The sequence below is a fragment of the Chelonoidis abingdonii genome, chromosome 2 (assembly GCF_003597395.2).
Source record: "Chelonoidis abingdonii isolate Lonesome George chromosome 2, CheloAbing_2.0, whole genome shotgun sequence".
Classification (NCBI taxonomy): Eukaryota; Metazoa; Chordata; order Testudines; family Testudinidae; genus Chelonoidis; species Chelonoidis abingdonii.
The window spans coordinates 261050582-261074526 of NC_133770.1; the positions used below are offsets into that span (position 1 = coordinate 261050582).

Sequence of the window (23945 nt, forward strand, 5' to 3'; positions counted from 1 at the left end):
GTCTACACACAGTTTTTGTAACATTTTAACTGTATCCATTTGAAACAAATGCAGTTCAAGCACTATGACACCCAAACGTGGGCATTGTTTATGTAATCACTATAGCTTCATCAGAAAAAATTAAAGCAGCACCAAAACTGAATGTAGACTACTCCTGAGGGGATTCTGCGCCAAAAAATTAAAAATTCTGCACACAATATTTTAAAATTCTGCAAGTTTTATTTGTCAATAAATAAATGCAGAGGCTCCAGCATGGCAGTGAGGAGCACAGGGCACTGGCTGTACAAAGGTAGGAGATCACCTTGCAGCCTGACCCATTCCCCACCCCAAGGGCATGGACTCAGTGGTGAGGCTGCACCCAATGCTGAAACTACGCAAGACCGGGGCCTGCCCCAGAAACAGCCTGAGGCCTTGCCCCACTGCACCAGGCACACCAAGTGTGGGGCAGACAGGCTCAACCAGGCAGGATCCAAGTGTGGAGGGGGTCAGTGTGGGGGACTGCAAGTGTGGGGTGAGAGGATTCTGTGTGGGACAATCTGAGTGCAGGCAGCTCAGTGGGGGGCGGGTCTAGGTGTAGGGGGATCTGGATGCACAAAGGCTCATTGCAGGGGCAATGGGACTCTGCAGGGGCTTCCAGGTGAAAGTGGTTGGGGCTCAGTGGAGGGATCTGTGTGTGGGGGTCTCAGCAGGGAGGTCTGAGTGCTGGGGGAGTGGGGCTAGGTGGGCTGGGGGTCTGGATGCAGGTAGTTGGGGGTCAGTGGCTTGGGGGTCTGGATGTGGGGGCTCAGGATGGTGCAGGGAGGTGGGGCTCATCAGGGTGGGGGCTTGAGTGCAGGGAACTCAGTGGGGGATGGTCTGGGTTCAGGGATTGGGGGCCGGAGACAGGTGGTCTGGTTGTAGGGGGCCTCCAGATGTAGGGGTTGAGGTTCAGTGGGGTGGGGTTTGGGTATGGAGGGTCAGGGGGGTTCTAGACGTACCGGGTGAAGCTTGGTGGGGGTGTCTGGGTAGGGAAGGTCCAGATGCACAGGAGTGGGGTAGATGAAGGGGCAGCTCCCCATACAGTGACCCCTCCCTCCACTGCTGAGGAGTGATGGGGTCAGGAAGTAGAGGAGGATACAGCAGCTGGGGGAGGTTTCTGGGGGTGGATCTGACACAGCCCCAGCCCCTCCTTGTAGGGGAAGAGGAAGTCCCATCCTCCCCTGCCTCCAGTCCAGCCAGGACAAGCAGCTGATCCTGGCTCAGAGTAGGAGCAACTGGCTGGAGTATCCCCAGTCCTGTGGTGATTTACCTTTCTGCCAGCTGCTCCAGGTGCCTGAAATGACGTACCTGCGCTGCTAGGGAGTGGTGTGTGATGCTCTTGCAGCTTCTCTTTGATTCCCTGTCAGAAAGTCATTTTTCTTCAGAGAAGCAAAGAAATCTGCAGGGCACATGAATTCTGCACACGCATAGTGGCGCAGAATTCCCCCAGGAGTAGACGACCAGTTCTTAGGTTCTATGCCCAGCCGAGCCCACTTCATGACAATGCATAACTCTAAATATCTCTCTGGGCCTCTTTTTATTCATCTGTATAGTGGTATGAAAATACTTCCTTAAAGTACACAATATTTGCAGAAGTACCTTGAAATCTGTGGATGAAAGCCATTATATACATGAAAATTACAGGACAAACTTTCTAATTTGCACTACTGACTAGGAGACTGGTTGTGATTTGCTGAAATTTGAAAATAAACAACATGTAACACACCTTCATATGAGGCACTTTTTAAAGGTCTTCTAAGGGCACAGGCACCAACTTTTCAACGTGCTGAGGAGTGCTTGACCCCTAGCTGCGTACCTAGGTCCTGCCTGCACTCCACCCCTTCCCCCAAGGCCCCTACCCCACCCCTGCCCCACCTCTTCCCACACAGCTCTGCCTCCTCCCCTGATCAGGCCGGAAGCACTGTGCTGCAGGACCCCTGGTGAGTGGGAGGCACTCAGGGTTTGAGGAGGACCTGATGTGGGGCTGCTGGTGGGTGCTCAGCACCCACCATTTTTTCTCTGTGGGTGCTCCAGCCCCGCGGCACTCACAGAGTCCACACCTATGTCTAAGGGGCCTAGTGATAAGTAGCAGGGAGGACCTTAAGGCGTCTGAGAGGAAGGCAAAGTCAGGAGTATTGGGAGAAGTTAGTCACAACTCAGTGCAAGCCACAGCCTTTTTTCTGAGACCCAACTCCTTTCCCTGGTCAACTCTGTCATTTTATTCCTCTTCCCCCATGCCTCCTCCCAGTCCTCAGTATCTCCATTTCATGGATGACAAAACAAATCACCTGTGCCTAGCTTCCAAGCATATTTTGAGCATTTGCAAAACACTGCACAATCTTTTGCTAAAGAAATGCAAAGTATTGTCATTGTTTCTGCTCTAGTGCTTGTCCTAATGGTTGTAAAATGTAATGTCTGCATATGCTCAAATGCAGCAGACAAGGAAAAAAATATCCAGCCCGTGACCTGCTGCATGGGAGATATTGACATGCATGACAAGGAGGGTACAAATGATTTCTTGAGCTGCAAAACGTTTTAAAAAAAATAAATCAGTGTGAGGTCTCCATGAACATCAGGAGATAGACAGACATCAGCATTCAACAGCACTTCTGCACTCATTCATACCGCAGAAAGTCTCCTAACAGAAACACAACATTTTTCTAAACAGCTTAGATGTAAATGATATGAAGAGTTATGGAGGTCTAGCTAAACCATTAATAATGATAAAAGAAACTATTTCTGAAAGTGCATCTCGAAGATGTACCTACTTGGCTGTTTATGCTTCCTTTGCACAAAATTAAGATGACAGTTTTGCTGAGCAAAAACACATTGGTATCCAAGCAACACCTTGTAAAACCAGAGCCAACCAACAAAGGGGGGGGAGGGGGAGAGCCCCCACTCTCCACCTCCAGAAACTGAATTACTGCTCTCTTTCTCTCCCTGCAATCATGCAATTACAGCCCTTTCAAATTTCTTATCAGGACATCTACATAGACAGTTGCTATAACAACAAAGAACCATTGCTAATGAACTGATGCTTCCCTAATAGAAGGGGTTTTTTGAGCATGTGATCTTGTCATACAAGTTAATGAATATGTTAAATGAAAGAACAAAAAGATTTGTGACCTACCCCTGCAAGGTACTGAGTACCTCTTAGAAGATGCCAAATGCCCTCAATTCCCATGAAAGTGAATGGGGAACAGACGGTCTCCAACACCAGGGGAGGATAATAAATTTTAGGTCCTGATTCTTCAAACACACGAGTAACTTTATGCACATGACTGTTCCTATTGACATCAGTGGGACTACTCAGCTGGAGCGTTGCCAGTTCTTGCAATTTTATCATGAGTTTTATAAATTTTGGTCTTTTTCTTAAAGCCACAACTCCTGGGGTCATGGGATTGTGAGAATTCCACTGAGGGTATGTCTACACTGCAATCAGGAGGTTTGAATGCAGCATATCCAAACGTACCTGGGCTTGTTTTGATTTAGCTAACTCAAATAAAAATAGCAATGAAGCTGCGGCAGTATGGTGGCTGCACAGGCTAGCCATGCCTGCCTAAGACCCAGAGTACCTACTTGAACAGCTGTCATCCATGCTGCCACGACATCACACAGCTATTGTTATTTAAGCTAGTTTTGGTCTAGTTAGATCACAGCTAGCTTGGGTACACCAACACATACTGCAATCATACCTCCTGATTGCAGTACCTATAGATGTCCTGTTAGGCACTTTTGAAGACTTTGTCCTAATGCTCAGCACCTAGTAAAATTTAGCCTGGACAAAGCAGGCTCTCATTGATTTCAAAAAAAAAAAATCTAAAGAATTCTTTGAGCTCCTTTCTACCCTAGGTTAGACATTAGTAGGAGCTACATACAAAACAGAGAAGATAGGTCCCATGGAAAATATGGGCCCTTTCTAAAGGCTTGAAAAACTCAAGACTGAGTCTTCAAAAACAGAGTTACCATTGCACTGCACAGCTTATGATTTGCTGCAGTATCACGTCATGCTAAGCAAAAACTACTGCATACAAAAGGGGGAAAAAAAGCTTAATTTAGGGGCTTAATTGTTCTGTTGAAATAACCTTGTCTTCTCATGTATCAGCATAATATAGGCTGTTTTGTATTCATTATCAGTGAAGTGCTACAGCATACAAATTCCAGTTTCCTGAAAGAAATGTTTGGAAGACTCTTTATTCTGCATGATGTACAATTATACATTTAACCAGGGAAAAATGTAGAGCGCTACATTCATTAGTTTAGACCATTGCTGATTTTTCCCAGGATTTTTCTGTATCTGGTTATCCTCAATTATACGCTTTCTGTGGCACAAGAAGAAATGGAGAATAAATTTTAAATTTGATGTCTATCACTAATAAACAATTAATAGTCCAAGCAGTGATTGAAAAACAACTGTTGTCTCACAGATATGGAGTGTATAATTAGGTTTATTTTTCTTTTTCTTTTAAAAAGGAATAATACAGAATCACAGAAGTTGGCGACAAAAAACACATATTAGAATATTCAATCCATCCCTTTATCAATGCAAGATTGATTCCTACAGTACTTTTTCTAGCGTTTTGACCAATTTAACCTTAAAAGATCCAAGTGATGAGATTTCCACCACATTTCCCCTTAAAGACTATTTCACAGTGTAATATTTCATTGTTAAGCTGTTTCCCATTTATTAAACTTATCCCTTTCTAAATGTCATTCTATTACTCCTATTTATAGGCCCATGTATTACCCTTAATAACTTCTCTCTTCTGTAAGATTATAACTTCCAAATATTTGTAAATTGTCCTTCCAGATCCCTTTTTCATATCTTAGACTAGCTCATTTACTTATTTTTCTAAATAGATCACACATACCTCCACACAGTTTTTGATGCCCTGCTGTGAAATCTCTCCCACTTGTCAATATCCTTTTGGTAATGTGTGACCCAGAAGTGAAGTTCTGACTCACGTTCTCTGACTATTAAGCCTGGCTAGAGCAAGCACAAGACCACATCCATTATTTAAAGGGGAATAACTTAAAACTGCAAGTTTTGCAACATCACTAACAACAATTTAGATGAAATGTGAAAGAGTGTTTACCTAGCATTATTTAAGCCCTTCTGTTAATTTCATTTTCAAGAGGCAGAACCTCAGCTAATGTAAATTGTCATAGTCCCATTGAAGTCAGTGGAGCTATGATAATTTACACCAGTTGAGGATCTGTTTTCAGGTTCTTAGTGCTACAGTGTTTAAGTTTCAAAACAGTGCAGAAGGACCAACTTTCTTCATTGTTCTTTGGTTTTTTAATGGAGAAAACATTACTTCTGGCCTCATTAAACCTCTTGAGTAAGTCCTAAATCTTTTCGTCCAGCACAGACTTTAGATACTGCAAAGGATATCTCTCGTGGAGGCCTATAGGAAAGGAATTTTTCTCCCCAGGTCATAGAATGGCTACAGAGTCATTCTTTAACCTGCACTGCATCAGCCTATGTCCCTAAAATATGCCACTCCGTGAATGGAGCTAGGGAATAACTAGGAGCAGGGAGAAAAATTAGACTATTGACCTATTATGGTTCATTTTGATGAGGGATACTTAGATACTGTGGCACTTGTGCGGCACTTGGCTAGACAGATTAGATAAAGCCCTGGATCTATCCCTGTGTAAAGACATACCACAAAAGGAAGAAAATGAAGCAATGATTGCATGCATACACAACAACATTAAACATGAAGCTACATGTAATTTCTTAGCATCAGTGCCATTCTGCCCAAGAAGTGTTAGAAGAAGTGCATAACAGTTAATTGGCCAATCAAGCCTGTTTTTATCATGCAAGATGGATATAAATGTTGTCCTGAACAGAAAAGAAAGAAAGGAATTACAAAAAGTGACCTTTTCCTATCCATTACATACCGAAGATGTGGCGTGTCAAGGATGACTAAGTGGCACAGACAGAAAGAAAAAGGTGGACAAGATGTCAGAAAAAGGTTTTTTCCATACCTAGCTGCTTCTTCCATCAAAAAAGTGACAGAAATATTGGAGGCTGATATCAACAGAGAATGGTAAATCTTAGTTAACTCAAGATGCTGAATTACAAAGAAAGAAAGAAAGAAAGAAAGAAAGAAAGAAAGAAAGAAAGAGGACTACACAGAAAACCATAACATCCAGTTATGTGTTCTTTTAGAATGAGAAGAATAAATGATTTTTTAAAAATTTCTGAAATAAAACGTTATGGTGACTGTATCAGGGCTGCTTTTAGCTGAGTTCACAGTACCACCTATCCTCTTTATCACAGGGATGTTACATAATAATGAATGAGAGAGAAGGTGGAACATGTGACAGATTTCCAATCTCAGGAAAGAGTTCTCAGACATTTTCATAAAGTACTTCTTTTCAACTATATCATCTTTAAAGTAGCAGAACTAACTTCTTGTTAGTTCTGCTACTTAGTAAAGCCATTTGGGAATGGATATATGAAAATGCAAAACATCTCAGCAGTGCCAACCTTAGTGGATTATGCATAAAACCAATTTTTCATAAAGTGATAAGAACTTTATAAAAGATGGCCTCCAATATCACAGCCCTCTCCTTATTTTCCGCCCATTTATTCAAGCAGAAACAGAAGCCTAAAGAAAAAAGAATCACCTGTTATAAATGTAAACACTATTTTTAATTTTTAAAAACATAAAATGCTATTTTAATATCTATTTTTTAAAATACATTATTAAAAATGTAGTTTTCTTTCCTTGAAGAAGAGAACAGCTGTCTGCTCAAATGATTTAAAACCCTGAACAGATGTTAGAGCTCACATCACTGCAATTGTTCAAAGAATATTCCCACTGTGTCATTCAAAAACATGGTCTTGTCTTCTTGGATTGAATCTATTTTTTAAAAAATTACTATTATAGGGCCAATTTCTGGCCCATATCTTCACAGTGCTGGATGCCCCCTATAAAACTCACTAATGTCACCACCTCATAGGATCAGGCACAGAGTTTTCACATTAATTGAAAACAAAATGTTCATATCATCACTTTAAATGTATAATCTGTAATATGTAGCAGCACAGCATGGTAACACACAGCATATCCAATCCTAGGAGCAGGTCCATTATAAGTACTGTAAGAAAATAAGAAATTCCAGATTCTCTTATTTGACAGATTTGTGACAGAAGGATGATATTTTGAAAAATATGCATAAAGAGGGCAGAGTTAAGGTTGTCTATTCAAATAAACTTAAGAAATTTTACTTTTGAGTGCTTAATTTCTCAATCTTAACACTGAACTATGACCTGTGGAAAGAAGGACATTCAATTTCAGTGTAAAATTGAAGCCAGCTCAGGTATGACCTCCTCCCGCCCTGAACTAGCTGAAATTTAATGAGAAAAATATTTCTTCTATTAGAAGACCTGCTATATAAGTTACTTTTGCCCAGTTATTAGCAGAAGGTGATATTTGACTTGATCAGTCCATCACAGCTCAAAAAGAGGGCCTAAAATTAACAACATACTGTTCCCATGGCAGTAGTTTCAGTAAGAAAACATCTAGTGGTAGGGAGTATAACTGGAGGTGTTGACTTCATCAGCCCACTGAATCTGGTAGTTTATTTCTTCTTTCTTGACATTTGCAGTTTACTTTCCCTTCTTTAACATTGTTAGGAGGTTATCTAACTAAAATAGCTTGTCTGTGCTCAAATTAAGTACTGGAGAAACAGACAGAGTAAGCTACAGAATTGCTAGATGAATGTGTTTGCTGGAAAATATATAGTTTAATAGTTCTACATTGCTTAAGGAAATGATATTCAGAGTGTGTAGAAGGGAATGGAATATAAAGTGTTTGAGGGATAGTCATATTTTAAAATCAACTTTTGGTTTGGTTAAAAAGAGAGTGGGAGGCAGGGCAGTGAGAAGAATGTAATGTTTATGGAAATTTTTCCATGATTTTTTGAGAGTAGGAGGAGCAGGAGAAGCAATAGAGACAGATTGTTTAATGAAGACATTTCCCTGCAAACCTAGGTGGAGAGAAAGGTACAAGGAACGTGAAACTGACCAGATCTAGTTTTGTTATCCAAACTGCATAAAGTGCAAAAAGTAAATACAACATAAAGTAGAATGAAGAAATGAAAAACGAAAAGAAAAATACTTTTCAAAATCTAACGAGTTGCTGGGTAATTTTTTTAATACTGATTTTTATCTAACAATGCTTCTTTAGTGTTCCAAGACATCTGGAACTGGCAAGATTTGCAATTGCTGAAGTTATAACCATTGCCACTACAAAGTACATATGTATGTGTCAGCCCAACATATTGTTTGAGCCTCAGGTAAATATTTCATTTCCTTCTATGGTAAATCCTTCCAAGGACTGTGTGTGCTGATGTACAGTTGGACTTGATGCCAAAACTTGGGGACATTTTAAAAGTTAAAGGGCACAATAAGCTGCCTGCACCTTCCCTTCTTACACACACACACACCCCCTTCATGCATGTGTGCATGAATGAATCCTTCCACTACTGCCAGGAAGTCTGCAGGGAAGTGAACTCAGCCTTTCTGAAGAAAGACTCCAGGTTGCAGCATCATTTTCAGAAGTGTTGAGTCGAGGAGGAGAACTGATTGAAAGAGACAGTCCATGAAATACATGCTGTTTCTGGTGTCAAGATGAATTCCAGTGTACCTGGATCCTGATACAGTGCACTGGATGCTTCAGTTTTGGATGTGAAGCAACATTATTAAGGGATGCAGGTGCACCAGTGAATTCCTATTTCTACAGCTTCTGTTCTATGCTAGCCTATCTATTGTAATTTCCACTGGTACAGATGAGATAAAACTATTTAAAAATAAAGTTCTCCAGAAAAGAGGAAACAGAATATAAATGAAATATCACCACCATAACTAAAATTATAAAAAGGTTTTGGCCCTGTAGTGATTGGGTGCTTAAATGCATTAATATAAGGCTCTAAATATGGAATAAGAAATAATAAAAATAAGGCCCATGGTATAGGAATAAATAATTATTTGAACGGTATGTTAATTTGTCCTGTGAAAGCATAGATGGCAGCATTAGTAGTGCCCCAAAACAAAGTGAAGGTTTCTGGAATTTTGTAGGCCTCTCTAACCACACAGACCTCTTATCAGAGGATATAAAACAGTTTATGCACTTAATAAACTTCCCAAAAGAGAGAAAGAACCAAATACACTAATCTGAGGAAAAGCACAACTCGGTGCAAATGCACAGCATGGCATTCACTCTGGTACAAGGGCTCAGGAAAGCCACTCAGCACTGTTTAAGCTTCCTAGTACAGTAGCTTTTGTGGAGCCAGCAGTAGAGTTTAGGGCAGAGGGAGAAGGGAATGCCAGAAAGGGTCTGTGTGGAGGCCATGTATAAGTCTGCATGGAGGATGGCGATGGGCAAGGGACAGGAGGAGAAAGCCACCTGATGCCACAGTGAGAGGCAACTGTATAAGACAATCAGAGAAATATTTAATCACAAAAGGCTCAATCCAAAGTTCACCGAAGTCAAAGGAATGACTTCTGTCGACATCAATGGGCCTTGGCTCAGACCCCATTGTGGGGTACCTCAAACAACTGGATATTGACTCACTATCAACATGTACTGCAGTTCTACACAGAATTATCCTAGACCACTAAGCCAAACTATGGGATAGATTAATACGGGATCTTTTGCATTGAGTTGGCGGTTTATTTTAAAATTTCATCCTATTCAATTTTATGATTCATTCACTTCCAGACTGTAATAGCCCCATTTCCCCACAAATTCTCTCTTCTTTCCGCAATCCTTCTTGTATTTTTCTTATATTTCTCACTAACAACTGTTTAGTAAAATATCTACATAAATAAAACATGGAAAACCAGCTCACCTATGACAGAGACACATCCTAATGGAGCTATAAGGGTGGCTGGAGCAAATCCATAAGCTGCAGCATTCCCCAACTCTCCAAGCCCCATGAGGATAATTCCACACCACCACAGCTTGCTTGTGTAATAGGGCTTTTGATTTGCTTGGCATGCCAGTCGGAGATGAGCATATTTCTGGAAATTAATTATTAGGAATAGATGAAAAAGAAGCTTTCACGGTGTTAATACATAGAATGAAATTTGAGTAATTAGGGGGCCTGTCAAGTGCAAATTCCAGGTATGTCAAGATTTTGTCTTTTTTTAAAATAAGTTTCAGTTTGATGTTGCAGACATAGTGCTTTGTACTAATACGGTGTTACTTTGGCTTGATGCTTCCTTAACCAAATATCCTAGTTTGAAATGATGAAAAATCTACCCCACTAAATAAATCCACCCGAAAAAATAAAAGGCACTCTGAAGTTAATATACAGTCTAGGTGGCTAGCACTACAAGCCTCTGGAGTTATCTCAAAGGGTTTTTCCAGGAAGAAAAAAAAATTCCCAGGGAAGCCTAACTGGCAATGCAAATGTATGAAGCTGAAGCCACAAACCAGGTGAAGTTGGCCATAGAGGAATGTGTTCCTTTGGCTTCAAAGACAGTTTAAGAATAAAACTGTGTGCAGCTAAGCATAGCTAGTATCAGGAGGAACTGGCATTCCTTTCACACAACACAGAGGCCTATTTCTGCTTGCCTAACTCATGCATGACTTTAGTAGGATTACACACATTAGTAAAGCAAGCAGGATTTGGGCCATGATCACCTGCTATACAAAGAACAAACAAACAAAAAAACAGCACATTGTAAAGCATAAGCTAGATTGGCTTATTCTCAGTGCAAGAAAGTTTGTCAACATGGTCTATGTTCCAAATGTCTTAATTTCTATTTCAACAGCAGGCAACTGTTTCTATTCTTTATTTCAACAGGAGTAACATCGGCAAATAACAGTTTGTCAACACCTTTTTCTACAGGGAAGAAGTACTATTTACTTGCATGGTGACTGTTTTCTATTTAGTTTTATAGCTAGAATTGTGCCGTGATTGGATGTTTTGATGACCTTGGTCATTCGGGTCTTCTAAAACAGAGTTCTGGTTGCACTGAAATCACTAAAAGGAGTGAGTAGATGATAGTCAAGAATGTATAATTATTGGATGGATATGCAATTTTCACTATGCCAGTCTTGCTAGTTCATGATACTATGCCTATCATGCTGCCTAATATTGTCTCCATTTCTCCCATCTGTCTGTATCCATCTGTTCTCTCTTGTCTTATACTTAGATTATAAACACTTTGGAGCGGAACCATTTTTTTGTTTTGTGTTTGTACATCATCTAGCACAATGGGGTCCTGGTCTATGACGACGGCTCCTAGGTACTATGTTGCTACAAATACATACATAAATAATAATCTATATGGTCTCACATACAGAACCAAATTTCTCACCAGCCCTTCTGCACAGTGTAAGAGGTAGTAACCAAGAGGGCTGGTGTTACTGCTCTACCTAGAACTGGTTGGGAAAATGCCCTTTTCCTTGTGGAAAAATTTCAGTTTTTTAGTAAAAAATTCTAAAACCAAAACATTTTGATTTGGAAATGCTGATGCAGGGCCTAATGGGAGTTGTAGTTCAGGTGTCCCATTCTCCTCTACAGGCTGGGCTCTCTGGTCAAATGACATCTCCCATGATGCATCATGGTCTTGCCTCTTGATGATGGGAGGTGGTGCACCATGGCAGTTGCACAGCTGTAGTGCACCCTTCGGAATGACGTCCAGCAAGGGAGCCTGGCCATGAAGCAGAATGAGAGAATAAGGCAACAGAACTACAACTCTCATGAGGCACCGGAGTGGCATTTCAGAATCAACATAATATTAGTTTTTTTCTGAAATATTTCAATTTTTAGGCTTCAGTTTAAAAAAAAATTATCCACAGAAAGCTGACACTTTGGGTGAGAAATTCCATTTAGTCAAAAACCTGATTTTATTTCTGATGAGCTCTAATTGTACCCTCATTCTGTTCCCTCACCCCCAAAAAACAATATGGAGGCCCTGAGAAAAATTCTAGAGTGCATGAAGAGACACCTTCCATGTATTTGATCATACAACCTCAACCCACTGGCAGCTCTTACACATCCTCTGCTGTTCAGATTGGTCATGCTCCAAGCATAAGTATTTTGCCCACATGGGAGTTCTGAGGGCATTTCCAATGCAGCTGAAATACAGTCACTAATTTGTACTGACTCTGATGTGTTTGTTTGCAGACTGCTTTTTTATCTGGGGACCAAAGGAGGCGAGGAAGGAAACACAAGGAGAAGGGTCATCTGATGGGTGGGATAGTGAAGAGTAACAAAATTTGGCCTATATCCCATTACTATTAATAGGAAAATAAAAGGTTGGGGTTTAAAGAAGTCAGGTGTCCATTTAATAAACCTCTCTTTCATTACCAAAGGGGACAATGCCATTTTTATAGGGCAATTGAAGTTTCTGCTGCTATTGGTTATCCATGGGGAGAGGGAGTAAGTTTTTATTAAGTTTGTACACAGTGTTTAAAGAAAGGAAGATGATTCAGTTCAAATTCAGCCTGGGTTGTTAATGAATAAAAGTTAAAGCTTGTTTGCAGGCCTGTGTATTCGCAATGTGCTTCTTAGCGAAGGTCCACCTTACAAAAAACAAACACTTTAAGTAAGACTAGGGCAGAAACTCTGAATTACCTCTTCACCCTGGCCTTGATCAAACTTCCACTGTAGTCAATGGGAGAGATTTTCCACTGGAGTTGGATGTGCTCCCGTTAGAGGAGATCCTGGTCTCCAAACCAGAATTGAGGAACACTGGCTTTGTCTTAGAACAATGGCAAATTATAAGGGGTCTGCGGATACACGGAGTACTTCTGTTTCTGGGGCTGTCAATCTAGAATAATTCAAAAGCACTAAATCCACTTAAGAAAATAGGAGCGGGCTGGTGAAGACTTTCCCTGGCTGATTAAAAAGGTGTATTAGTGGATTTTTATACTCCACAGACTTTCATGCAAGATTGTGTAAAAGAGATTATGCTCAGATAAGATTTGCAGTTGCATTCTTAATAGACAAAATCAGTTTTATACTAAGAGAGCTTAAAAAAGCCGGAATACAATGTTACCAATGTAATTTTGCGAGAAATCTCTCTTCTTTTTTTTTAAAATCTTCGAAGCTTCAAACATGGATTCTGCCAGTAAAATTCATTGGTTTGATTACTAAAAATACTTAAAGGGACATTTTCAAGATTAAAAAAATAAATCACAATAAAAAATTGTTACCGTTTAACTAGTAGCAATTTTGATTATTAAAAGAGAAGAGATTTTAAGAATTCACATCAGTGATCCTTACTCATGCCAACAGTCCAATTGGGTTCAAGGGATTAATCTTGAAGGTAAAGGTGCAATGTCAGGACCTCAGTTTGCTTTTTGTCCTTCATGCTGTTTATTATTAGCGTTTCCTTCAGCTTGCACAATGAAATTAGTCTGGCGAGCATTGTTTTCGGCGCCAATCTTGCAAACATTTAAGTAAATGTATTAATTTATTTACAAGACTAGTTCTATTAAACAGGACTGGGGCCTTTGTTTATGGGCAGCTTCTCTTAAGGATTTGCATTCACTAACATACTGGCTCTCAAGTTGAGGGTGACAATCACCACTGAGATGATGAAGAGGTCTGAGGGTTAGTGATCTGCTTCCCTGTTTTTACGGCTAGTTGGAAGGAGGAATCCTGAAACTTTCTTCTGTTGTAACATGGGGTCACATTGAAAGTTAAAGAACCATTGCACTATCACAGAGTTACGGGGGGGGGGGGGGGGGGGAGCCTACATTTCAGTAGACTATTAAAATGATTATTTAAAAAGTGCTTTAATTAAATAAACAAAACATACATCATTTACTAAAATTTAAATAAATCCAAATAATTAGAAAAAAATATTTCATACCTGGATATTCAAAGAGATACTAATCAGAAAATTTCCAGTGATTGCCAGCAAAACACCCAAGAGCTGAGTCTGCAAAATTTAATTAAAAAACAAAGAAAATTAAAACATTGCAACTTATGAATTTATACAGGCATAATAGAACACAAGGATCCTGCTAACACTTTTGTGAAAGGATAAATCAGGAATAAAAAAAACCCAAATAATTGATTTTTTTCAGTTATTGAATTCATGCCTCACTAAGTAAATCAACGAGGAATGCCTCTGCCTGAATACCCATAAAGATAATGAAGATGGTGCACTCTGCCTGGGCTATCAGCAGTAAACAATTATAAATTGAAAGATTATTCCATTGTACAAGTTGCTTTTGCCATCCTTTGATAGAGCACATTGTATTATACCCAAAGAAAGCTTGATAGGATTTCAGAAAATGTTATACTGACATGAATTTGTTTATACAGCTAAGAATGTTTAACAATTTTATTATAGAGGCTAGAATCTAAGTCAACAGCAATCAGACTGTGCACATCACATCACAGTCATTTGTGTACTAATGTATTCATCATATGACACAAGACATCCAGCAACACATGTATCCTGATAATTTCCTTAATGCATTTTGTTATTTCATCACGTTCTGTTCGAGCTGGGATGTCTGTTTTTCAATAAGATTTGTGAACTTTACATAAAGTTGGAAAATTCAAAAAATGAAAACAGCATACATTATTTGGGGGAAAAAAAGATATTTAGGTGCTACTTCAGCAAGCTCAAAGGCCAGACTACACTATGAAGTTACCTGTGTGGATGCACCATGTTATAATAGTTGTGTCCTGATCATGGTTGTCATAAACAGATAGTAGGAGTTAATAGAACAGAAGTACTTTATATCTCTTTTGACTGTAAAGGGTTAACAAGTTCAGTAAGCCTGGCTGTCACCTGACCAGAGAACCAATCAGGGGACAGGATACTTTCAAATCTTGAGGGAGGGAAGTTCTGTGTGTCTTGTTAGGGTTTGGTGGTTGTTCACTCTGGGGCTCCAGAGGGACCAGACGTGCAACCAGGTGTCTTCTCAATACTCTGATTATCGGTTCTTATAGATTCAATAGTAAGGCTAGGTAGAAAGCGAGTTAAGGTTTGGTTTGTTTTCGTTATTGTGCAAATGTGTGTGCGGGAAGGAGTGCAAATTGGTAGGTTTTGCTGGAAAGGATTTTAATTTGTACCTGTAATGCTAGGCTGGAAGGTAGCCATGTGTCTATAGTTGAAAGACCCTGGTCTATCCATTTTAACTTTACAAAGAGATTTTTACTGTTGTTCTCTCTTAATGTAAAAGCTTTCCTTGGGTAAGACGTGTTGCTTTTTTTTTTAGTCTGGTGGGACCCAGGGGGACGGGGTCTGGAGTCACGCGGGAAGGGTGGGGAGAAAGAGGAAGGGGGAGAGAAAGGCTAATTTTCTCTCTGTGTTAGAATTACTGTCTCCGCTCAGGAAGAGTCTGAGGGGGAGAGAGAATGAGGGGGAAGTGCCGTTTCTGTTTTGTGATCAAGTAGTTTTGAATCACAGAGATTTCCAGGGTAACCCCAGGGAGGGGAACTGGGAGAGGCAACGTGGGGGAAAGGATTTTTCTTTCCTTGGTTAAGATCGAGGGTCCTGGGTCTGGGACCCTGGCAGGTTGTGGGGGACCAGAAGTGTTACCAGGCCTGGAATTCCTGGTTGGTGGCAGCCGCTACATGGTTCTAAGGCTGGTCATACAGCTTTGGTCTTGGCAGGGTGGAAAACATGTTCTAGTACTGGGTGTCCCTGTTTAGAAGACTGCACAATGATCTCCCCCAGTATGGTTTGTCAATAACAGATGGTAAAGGTTAATGTCGCTTACCGCTGTAAGGGTTCGATAGCAGCCTCAGGAACCTGATGACGCCATGACCACAAGACCATGGGGGACAAGATCCTTCACATCTCGGTGGAGGGGGAAGTCCTTTGTTTGTGCTGTTGTTGATTCGTTGTTCGCTCTGGGCGCTCAAGAGGGCCAGACGTGCAACCAGGCTTTCTCCGAATCTATCTGGAAACAGTCCTCATGGTTCAAAAGGTAGTAAGTACTAGCTAGAAAAGGCTGATGAGTCTTAATGTTTTGTTCTAACTTGCAAAATGTGTTACTGTGCTGAGGGAGTTACCTCTGTTTTGCTGTACCGTTATATCTCAGGCTAAGGGGGAGGAGTCCCTCTAGTCATTATGAGCCTGAAATCCTGTAAACATTGTTCACATATTGAATTGTACAGAGATAGATTTTACTGTTTGATTTCCTTATATAAAAGCTTCTTTTCCAGAACCTGGTGATTATTTCCTTGTTTAGAGACCCCAGGGGATTGGGTCTGAACTCACCAGGGATTGGTGGGGGGAAAGGTTAATTCCTCTCTGTTTTAAGATCCAAGGAGTTTGGATCAGTGTAATCTCTCAGGGTAACCCAGGGAGGGGAAAGTCTGGGAGGGGGAAAGGAGGGGGAATGGTTTATTTCTCTTTGTTTTAAGACCCAAGGGGTTTGGGTCTTGGGTTCCCCAGGGACGATTTTGGGGGAACAGGAAGTGTGCCAAAACACTATATTTTTGGCTGGTGGTGGCGCTATCAGATCTAAGCTAGGAATTAAGCTTAGAAGGGTACATGCAGGTCCCCACTTTTAGGATGCTAAAGTTCAAAGTGGGAAAAATACCTTAACAATGGTCCAGCAAGGCCCCACTCTCAGACATCTGACTCCCAAGCAGTTGTCTTTCTCCCATCTGACTTGGGTATTCTCAGGCTAAACAGTTCCCTACCTTCACTTTTCCCTACCCATCAAAAGACAGTCTGTCTACGCATGCCTGCTTGTTTTTTTTTTCAGAGACTAATAAGTTGCTCACAGTTATAAGTGACCATACAATTCTACCTAAGCAAGCCTATTTCATTTTTAAAAGGGAAAAGCATTAGAGAGAAAAAAGATATTAAAAACAACAAAAGAACCTACCTACCCCAACATGGGCTCTGGCAGAAGCAGTCCTTCAAAACCCCATCCCAGAGGTTTTCCTGTTTCAAGTTCATCGCACTCTTTGCTCAGAACAAGAACATAGGCTTATGGGGCCTCATAGGCCAAAGTCCTTCCAACCCTTCGTTAAAGATTGGGGCCCACAGGAGGGCCTGTCAGTTGGCTGGATCAGAACAAAAGCCCTGAGTCAGTTATTTATCCCAAAGTCCTTTCTTTGTCTGTAGGTCTCTGGAGAATCCAGTCTGAACTACTGAAGAGACCCTGAATCAGCCAGACAATGGGTCTCCTCCCTAGAGTGAAGACTCAAAAAGGGTGACAACCGGAGGAATTAGATCAGCATGCCCCCTCCTCCTGAAGAAGTTACATACACTCCCACAATAACACATAATTGACCCAAAAGGTATTAAACTTAATATAATAAGGTTTAATTTAATTCAGTAAGGTTTATCCAGGATATTGCTACAGCCCTTTGGTCTTTGTCCAGACTAGGATTTAAGCATGGTGCTAGGATGCTAGTTAATAGGCTAACACATTTCAGTCTAGTGCAGGCAAGGCAGTGTATACTTTAACACTGTGCTGGCTGAGTTAAGTTTGAGCTCAAGCCTAGCCTCTCAGGTTATGTTGACACTGCAGCTGGGAGGCAGGGTGACCAGGTGTCCAGTTTTCGACTGGAACACCTGGTTGAATAAGGACCCTGGCGGCTCCGGTCAGCACCACCAACTGGGCCGTTAAAGGTCCGGTTGTCAGTTCTGTGGCGCTAAGGCAGGCTAGTCCCTACCTGTTCTGGCACCGTGCTGCACCCTGGAAGTGGCCAGCAGGTCCGGCTCCTAGGCGGGGCTGCCCCAGGGGTGGGGCAGTGCCTGCAGGTGAGAGCAGCACACAGAGCCTCCTGCCCCACCCCCACACCTACTAGTGCCAGACCTGCTGGCCGCGTCTGGGGCGCACGCTCTGCTACACCGCTAACCGGGAGCCGCGCAAGGTAAGCCCGAACCCCAACCCTGAGCCCCAATCCCCTGCCCCAGCCCTGAGCCCTCCCCAAACCAGAAGCGCCCTTCTGCATCCCAAAGTCCTCATCCCTGGCCCCAGCCTAGAGCCTGTACCCCTAACCCAGAGCCCTGACCCCCTCCTGCACTCCAAGCCCCTGCCCCAGCCCTGTGAAAGTGAGTGAGGGTGGGGGAGAGCAAGCCACTGAGGGTGGGGGAATGTAGTGAGTGGGGCAGTGCCTCGGAGAAGGGGGTGAGGCCTCAGGGAAGTGGTGGGGGTATTTGGTTTTGTGCCATCAGAAAGTTGGCAACCCTACTGGGAGGTGTAATTTCCAGCTTGAGTAGATGTACATTTCCAGCTCTGCTTGAGTTAGTGTACTAAAATAGCAGTGCGGCCATGTGAAGTTTAGCAGCTAGTGCTAGAGTTGTCAGGTGCCCAGTTTTCAACTGGAAAGTCCGGTCAAAAAGGGGGCATGGCAGTGTCTGGTCAGATGTACTGACCAGACACCAAAAGTCCAGTTACCACAGGACAGGGGGGAAGAGGGCCCTAGGTTATCAACCTACCTGCATCTCACGGGCAGGCAGGCAGCAGGTTCCATGTCAGGCTGCAGCTTTGAGGCAGAGCGAGCCCAGCTGCGAGGAAGGGGGAGAACAGCTAGTGATGGGTAAAGAGAGGGAGAGAAGTGAGCGGGCGGCCTGGAGGAAGAGGTGGAGCAGGGGGTAGGGCCTTGGGTGAAGAGGTATGGCAAGGAGGGTACAGTTGTCAGCAATTAGGAAGTTGGCAACCCTCATTAGCACTCTAAAATAACAACGTGGCACAGGTGGCAGGTCAGGCTAGCCACCTGAGAACCAGGCTTGTACTTGGGAATTAGCCTAAGCTGCTGCAGCCACACTGTTGTTTTTAGCGTGCTAGCTCGATCAGAGCAAGCATGTATATATCTACCTAAGTTGGCAATTATACCTTCCAGCTGCTGTGCAGACATATCTTAACTTAGCCAGCCCAACATGTGATAAGGTATACACTGTATTGGTCATATGCAGTGAATTATATGGGCCCGCGGTGCTCGTGCTCCACCAATATTTAGGAAGGTGGGCCCAGCTTCACCAACGCTTGGGCTTATATTTTCAGAGGCGTCCCACCAATAGGATGGACTGGGGCAACTGCCCCGGGCCCTGCACTTTGGTGAGCCTGGTGCTTTAAGGGGATGCGGGGTCCAGGGAGGCCTGAAGGGTTAGTGGGGGGCCTGGCAGCAGCGAGTGACCTGGCCCCAGCTAGCTCTACCCCGACTCTTCCCACCTCTGCTCCACCCTCCCAGATAAGAAATTATATTATCAATGTAGGCAGTACACTTTTCAGAGCAAAGGCCAGGTCTTCTTCTGTCTTGTATGCAGCACCAAGAAAAGTGTTGCCACTTAATAACAGAACGAAGGAAGGAACTCAAGCTTTTTCCAACTCAGGGCATAGTTTTCTTCAACTCAAAGTATCTTCTAACAACAGTTGCTTAGCCAAATACTCGAGGCCTAGCACTCACTGATAAATCTTTTAGAACAGTCAGCCTGTTCCTGCACACTCTAGTTTTAGCTAGAGATGTGAACTAGTAGACTGATAAGGAGCACTGCAGACTTGCTGCCCAGAAAAGAAATGGCCTACTCTCTCCTTTTAGAGCCTCCCTCGACCCTGCACCCCCAAAAACCCAAAACAAAGCACAAACACAAAGCTGAGTTCAGCAAACATTTTCCGGAGCCCTTGCTGCTTTTTCAGAAACTTTTCTAAGCTCCTGGAAACCCACACTCCTTTTCATTTATTCTGGTGGCCTCTGACATACCAGTTAAGAGATGCTGTTAGAATCCTGACTAGATGAAAGCTGTTATTCTTTACTTGAGTGAGCTTTCCACAGACACTACAGGCTTCACTGTCTGTCAACTTGACTTGAGGACTGAATCATTGCTGCATGATAACAAAGGCTCCAAATGATAACATTCATGGTGGCTTAGTCACTGCAGAGGAATACAGCTTGTCAGGGGAGAGAGAGAAACATAAAGCAAGGAGATGAATATCAGCAGAAAAGGAGTAGATAAATACAAGAACCCAGTGACAACAAATCCAAAAGTCAAAAAAATGGAAAGGAAGTGTTGAGAGAAAATAAGTTAGACTCACAGAACAAACTAAATGGAGCCAGGACTTGTCTACACACATACTGAAACCAAAATAATTAAATCAGTTTTAATTCATACCCTCAATTATTTTGAGGGAAGTCTTCATATGCACATAAGGGCCCTATTTTGATGTAACTTTTGTAATAAACCCTCTGTAAAGTAGATTTAAGTGAGGTAGAAGTCTGATCAAAACAAACAGAAAAAATGTAGACTGAAATAATGCAAATCAACACTAGTTGTTACATTGGGTTTGTCTTGACCAGGATAAAATATGAAGTTAGAATGTGTTAGCTAAAATTCTAGTATAGGCAAGATGTACTGAAATACATGTTAAGCTGGTTGACTTGAAGCATTGGAGTCTTAGCATGTGTTAGTGAGAATGGGCTAGTTAACGTATTGTAAAACAAATGCTCCTACCTTTCTATTCAAGATAAACCCCATTTAAACTAGATTTCTGACACCCTGTGCCTAGGACACAGGATGCCTGATTCCCCTCTCACATTCTGTCTAGACTAGAGTGTTTGGTCATGTTTTAATGTAACACTTTGCTTGTAAATGCTAAAGGTACACATTTCACAATTTCACAAACATTTGTCTAGAACACAACCATTGCTTCTGGTGGTGGCTGACCCATCAGGTAAATCCTGGCCAGGAGCAATTGTTTGTAATGTGTCCGTACACATTAGCATTTGTGATCATGTCGGGTTAATGCACTAACTGATAACCAATTAAAATTCGTTACAACAGGACCAACAACTCTAGTCTAGATACTGTAAAAGCAGCAAAGAATCCTGTGGCACCTTATAGACTAACAGACGTTTTGGAGCATGAGCTTTCGTGGGTGAATATGCAATAGGCATGCATCTGACAAAGTGGGTATTCACCCACGAAAGCTCATGCTCCAAAACGTCTGTTAGTCTATAAGGTGCCACAGGACTCTTTGCTGCTTTTACAGATCCAGACTAACACTGCTACTCCTCTGATACTAGTCTAGATACTGTGAATGTAAATCCGTGGTTAACTCCTTTGAAGAAAATGGAGTGACTTGTAAAGCCAGCGAATTGAGTCCTTGTTTGTTTTGTTAGTGAATGCCTTTACTTTTGAAAGCTAGTTGAATTTTCATTGCTCACTCCTACGAAAATAACAATGCTGCATTTCTTTAGCTCTCATCTTTTACATACAAACTGACTATCTCCAAGTTTACTGTAGTACATTCCAAAGTCCAGATTAGTCACTAGAGAGAAAGAGTATACACCCAACTATTCATGTTAACAAGGTTAATTCTTTTCAGGGGATGTGCGGTGATATTATAAAGAAGAATGTATAACTGTTAGTTTATTAAGATCACCAAAACTACAAATGGAATAATTACAGCCTTGTATAGTGTAAATTGTTAGCAAAAGATCTGTCACATTCCTCAACACTATTACACACGTACTGCTTCCCTGCAAATCCAAAACCCTGGTTTTTGAGCCTGGTTTAACTTCTGTTGGAATCAATGGGAGTCTTTCAATTAATTATAATGGGAGTTGAATCAGACCCATTCAAAAGATTGAGACATCCAAATCTTTTTGAAAATAGAGTCTTCCAAACTCTGTACTGTTTAAGTTATTTCTTTTTGCATGATACATGGAACTGTGTTTTTATTTTACAGGTTTTCTTGAGCTCATCTTCTGTTCTGCATTCCCCTTCCTGACAGAGAATAACATTTAATTTTAATTACTGGCTAGCATATTCACCAGTAATGTTCACCTTCTTACATAAATTAAATTAGCACAACTATAAATCCTCCATTTAGCTCAGAATTACATTTGGCACAAAGAAATCAAATGGGCAACGCCTTTAAAGTCCTCAGATAAATCCAAAAATAAACAAGTTAATCATGGCAAAAAAAGAGCCACTACAATTATTTAAGAGCTAGAGAAAATGCCTTAGAGGTAGAGCTTTGTGTGGATACAAAATTTTATATCCATGGATATCTGTATCTGTGGACATCTGCAGAATTATATCCATGAATGCAGATATCCACGGATATAAAGTGGCTGTACCGCCTCCAGCCCTGCCCACCGGGGCAGGCACAAAGCTCACCAGCAGCTGTCCCTGGTCTGCTAGTCTGTGCAAGCAGCTTGCTCTTCTTATAGGCCTTGTCTATACTACAGAGTTAAATTGACTTAAGTTATGTTGACTATCATAAGATCCTTCAGTTACATTGGCTGTGCATGTCCATACAACTCTCCTTGTGTTGACAAAGCAGTTCCACAGTCGTTGCTCTTGCTATCCCACTGAGCAACTTGCCACCCCGTGTCACCTTCTGCTGCTGGGAGTTCTGGGAATGGATTGCGATGCATCATGAGGGCATGCTTGCCATCCCGTGATGCAGTTCTTTTCGTCCCATTTTTCCATGGGCTTCCTACTTCGTTTCATGCCATTTTTCAACAGGCCTTGTAAACTGTGTGCCCGCCATCTCTGCCTGGTTGCATGGATCCTGAGCTGCTGACTGGTCTGGTGATGAGTGTTATGAACACAGTGCAGCGGGTCCTACAGGCCTTTAAACAAAGGAGAGTTGCATACCTGCGTACCTTCAGGACAGTGGAGTTCAAACTGCTTAACAGAGCAGTAAGGATGGTGTCATGGTATAAACCCCCACTCTGAACCTTAGCGTCCAAAAGATGGGGTACCAGCATGAATTCCTCTAAGTTTAATTACCAGCTTAGAACTTGTAGCGCTGCCACCAACCAGGAATTCCAGTGCCTGGTACGCTCTGGTTCCCCCAAAACCTTGCCCAGGGACCCTCAAGACCCAGACCCTCTGGATCTTAACACAAGGAAAGTAAACCCTTTCCCTCACCATTTTGTCTCCCAGGCTTCCCCTCTCTGGGTTACCCTGGAAGATTACTGTGATTCAAACTCCCTGAATCTTAAACAGAGAGGAAAATGCACCTTTCCCCCCTCCCAGACTCCCCCTGAGAGAGACAATAATTCTAACACAGAGAGAAATTAGCCTCTCTCCCCCACTTCCCTCCTTTCTCCCCACCAATTCCCTGGTGAATCCAGACCCCGTCCCCTGGGGTCTCACACCAGAATAAAAAAACAATCAGGTTCTTAAACAAGAAAAGCTTTTAATTAAAGAAAGAAAAAAAAGTAAAAATTATCTTTGTAAATTTAAAATGGAATATTTTACAGGGTCTTTCAGTTACAGACACTGGGAATACCCTCCCAGCCTAAGTATACAAGTACAAATTAAAATTAAAATCCTTTCAGCAAAATACACATTTAAACTCCTTCCAGCCAAATACACATTTGCAAATAAAGAAAACAAACATAAGCCTAACTCGCCTTATCTACCTAGTACTCACTGTTCTGAACTTATAAGAGCCTGTATCGGAGAGATTGGAGAGAAACTTGGTTGCACGTCTGGTCCCTCTGAGCCCCCAGAGTGAACAACAAACAAAAACTAAAAGCACACACAAAAACTTCCCTCCCTCAAGATTTGAAAGTATCCTGTCCCCTGATTGGTCCTCTGGTCAGGTGACAGTCAGGCTCACTGACCTTGTTAACCCTTTACAGTCAAAAGAGATATAAAGTACTTCTGTTCTATTAACTCCTACTATCTGTTTATGACAGATGGGCATTGTGGGACATCTCCTGGAGGCCAGCTAGGGTGACATAATGAAGCACAGTGTCTACACTGATGATACGTCACTCTAACTATGTTGCAAAAGCTCTATAACACTTGTTGAGGTGGTTTTATTATGTCAATGTAGCAGGGGAGTTACACTGGCAGGAGGAGCATTTCAGTGTGTACATCTCCACTGTTCTGTGATGAAAGCTGACTTTTATCGACAAAACTTCTGTTGGATACAGAAGGCCTTAGAGAGCACAGTCTGTTTAGCTTGTCAAAAAAGTCTGAGAGGTAACTTGATTACAGTGTACAA

General features: G+C 41.9%; 1 protein-coding gene across 1 annotated transcript in view; it reads right to left on the bottom strand.

The window, feature by feature from the left end:
• The window catches only part of NIPAL2 (NIPA like domain containing 2), a 71149-nt gene that overhangs the window by 38490 nt on the left and 8714 nt on the right, over positions 1 to 23945 (bottom strand). Inside the window, exons 2-3 of the mRNA XM_032773544.2 lie at positions 13868 to 13936; positions 9886 to 10057 (exon numbers count right to left, since the gene is read on the bottom strand). Coding sequence (XP_032629435.1) covers positions 9886 to 10057; positions 13868 to 13936 — 241 coding nt within the window. The remainder of the gene's footprint in view (positions 1 to 9885; positions 10058 to 13867; positions 13937 to 23945) is intronic.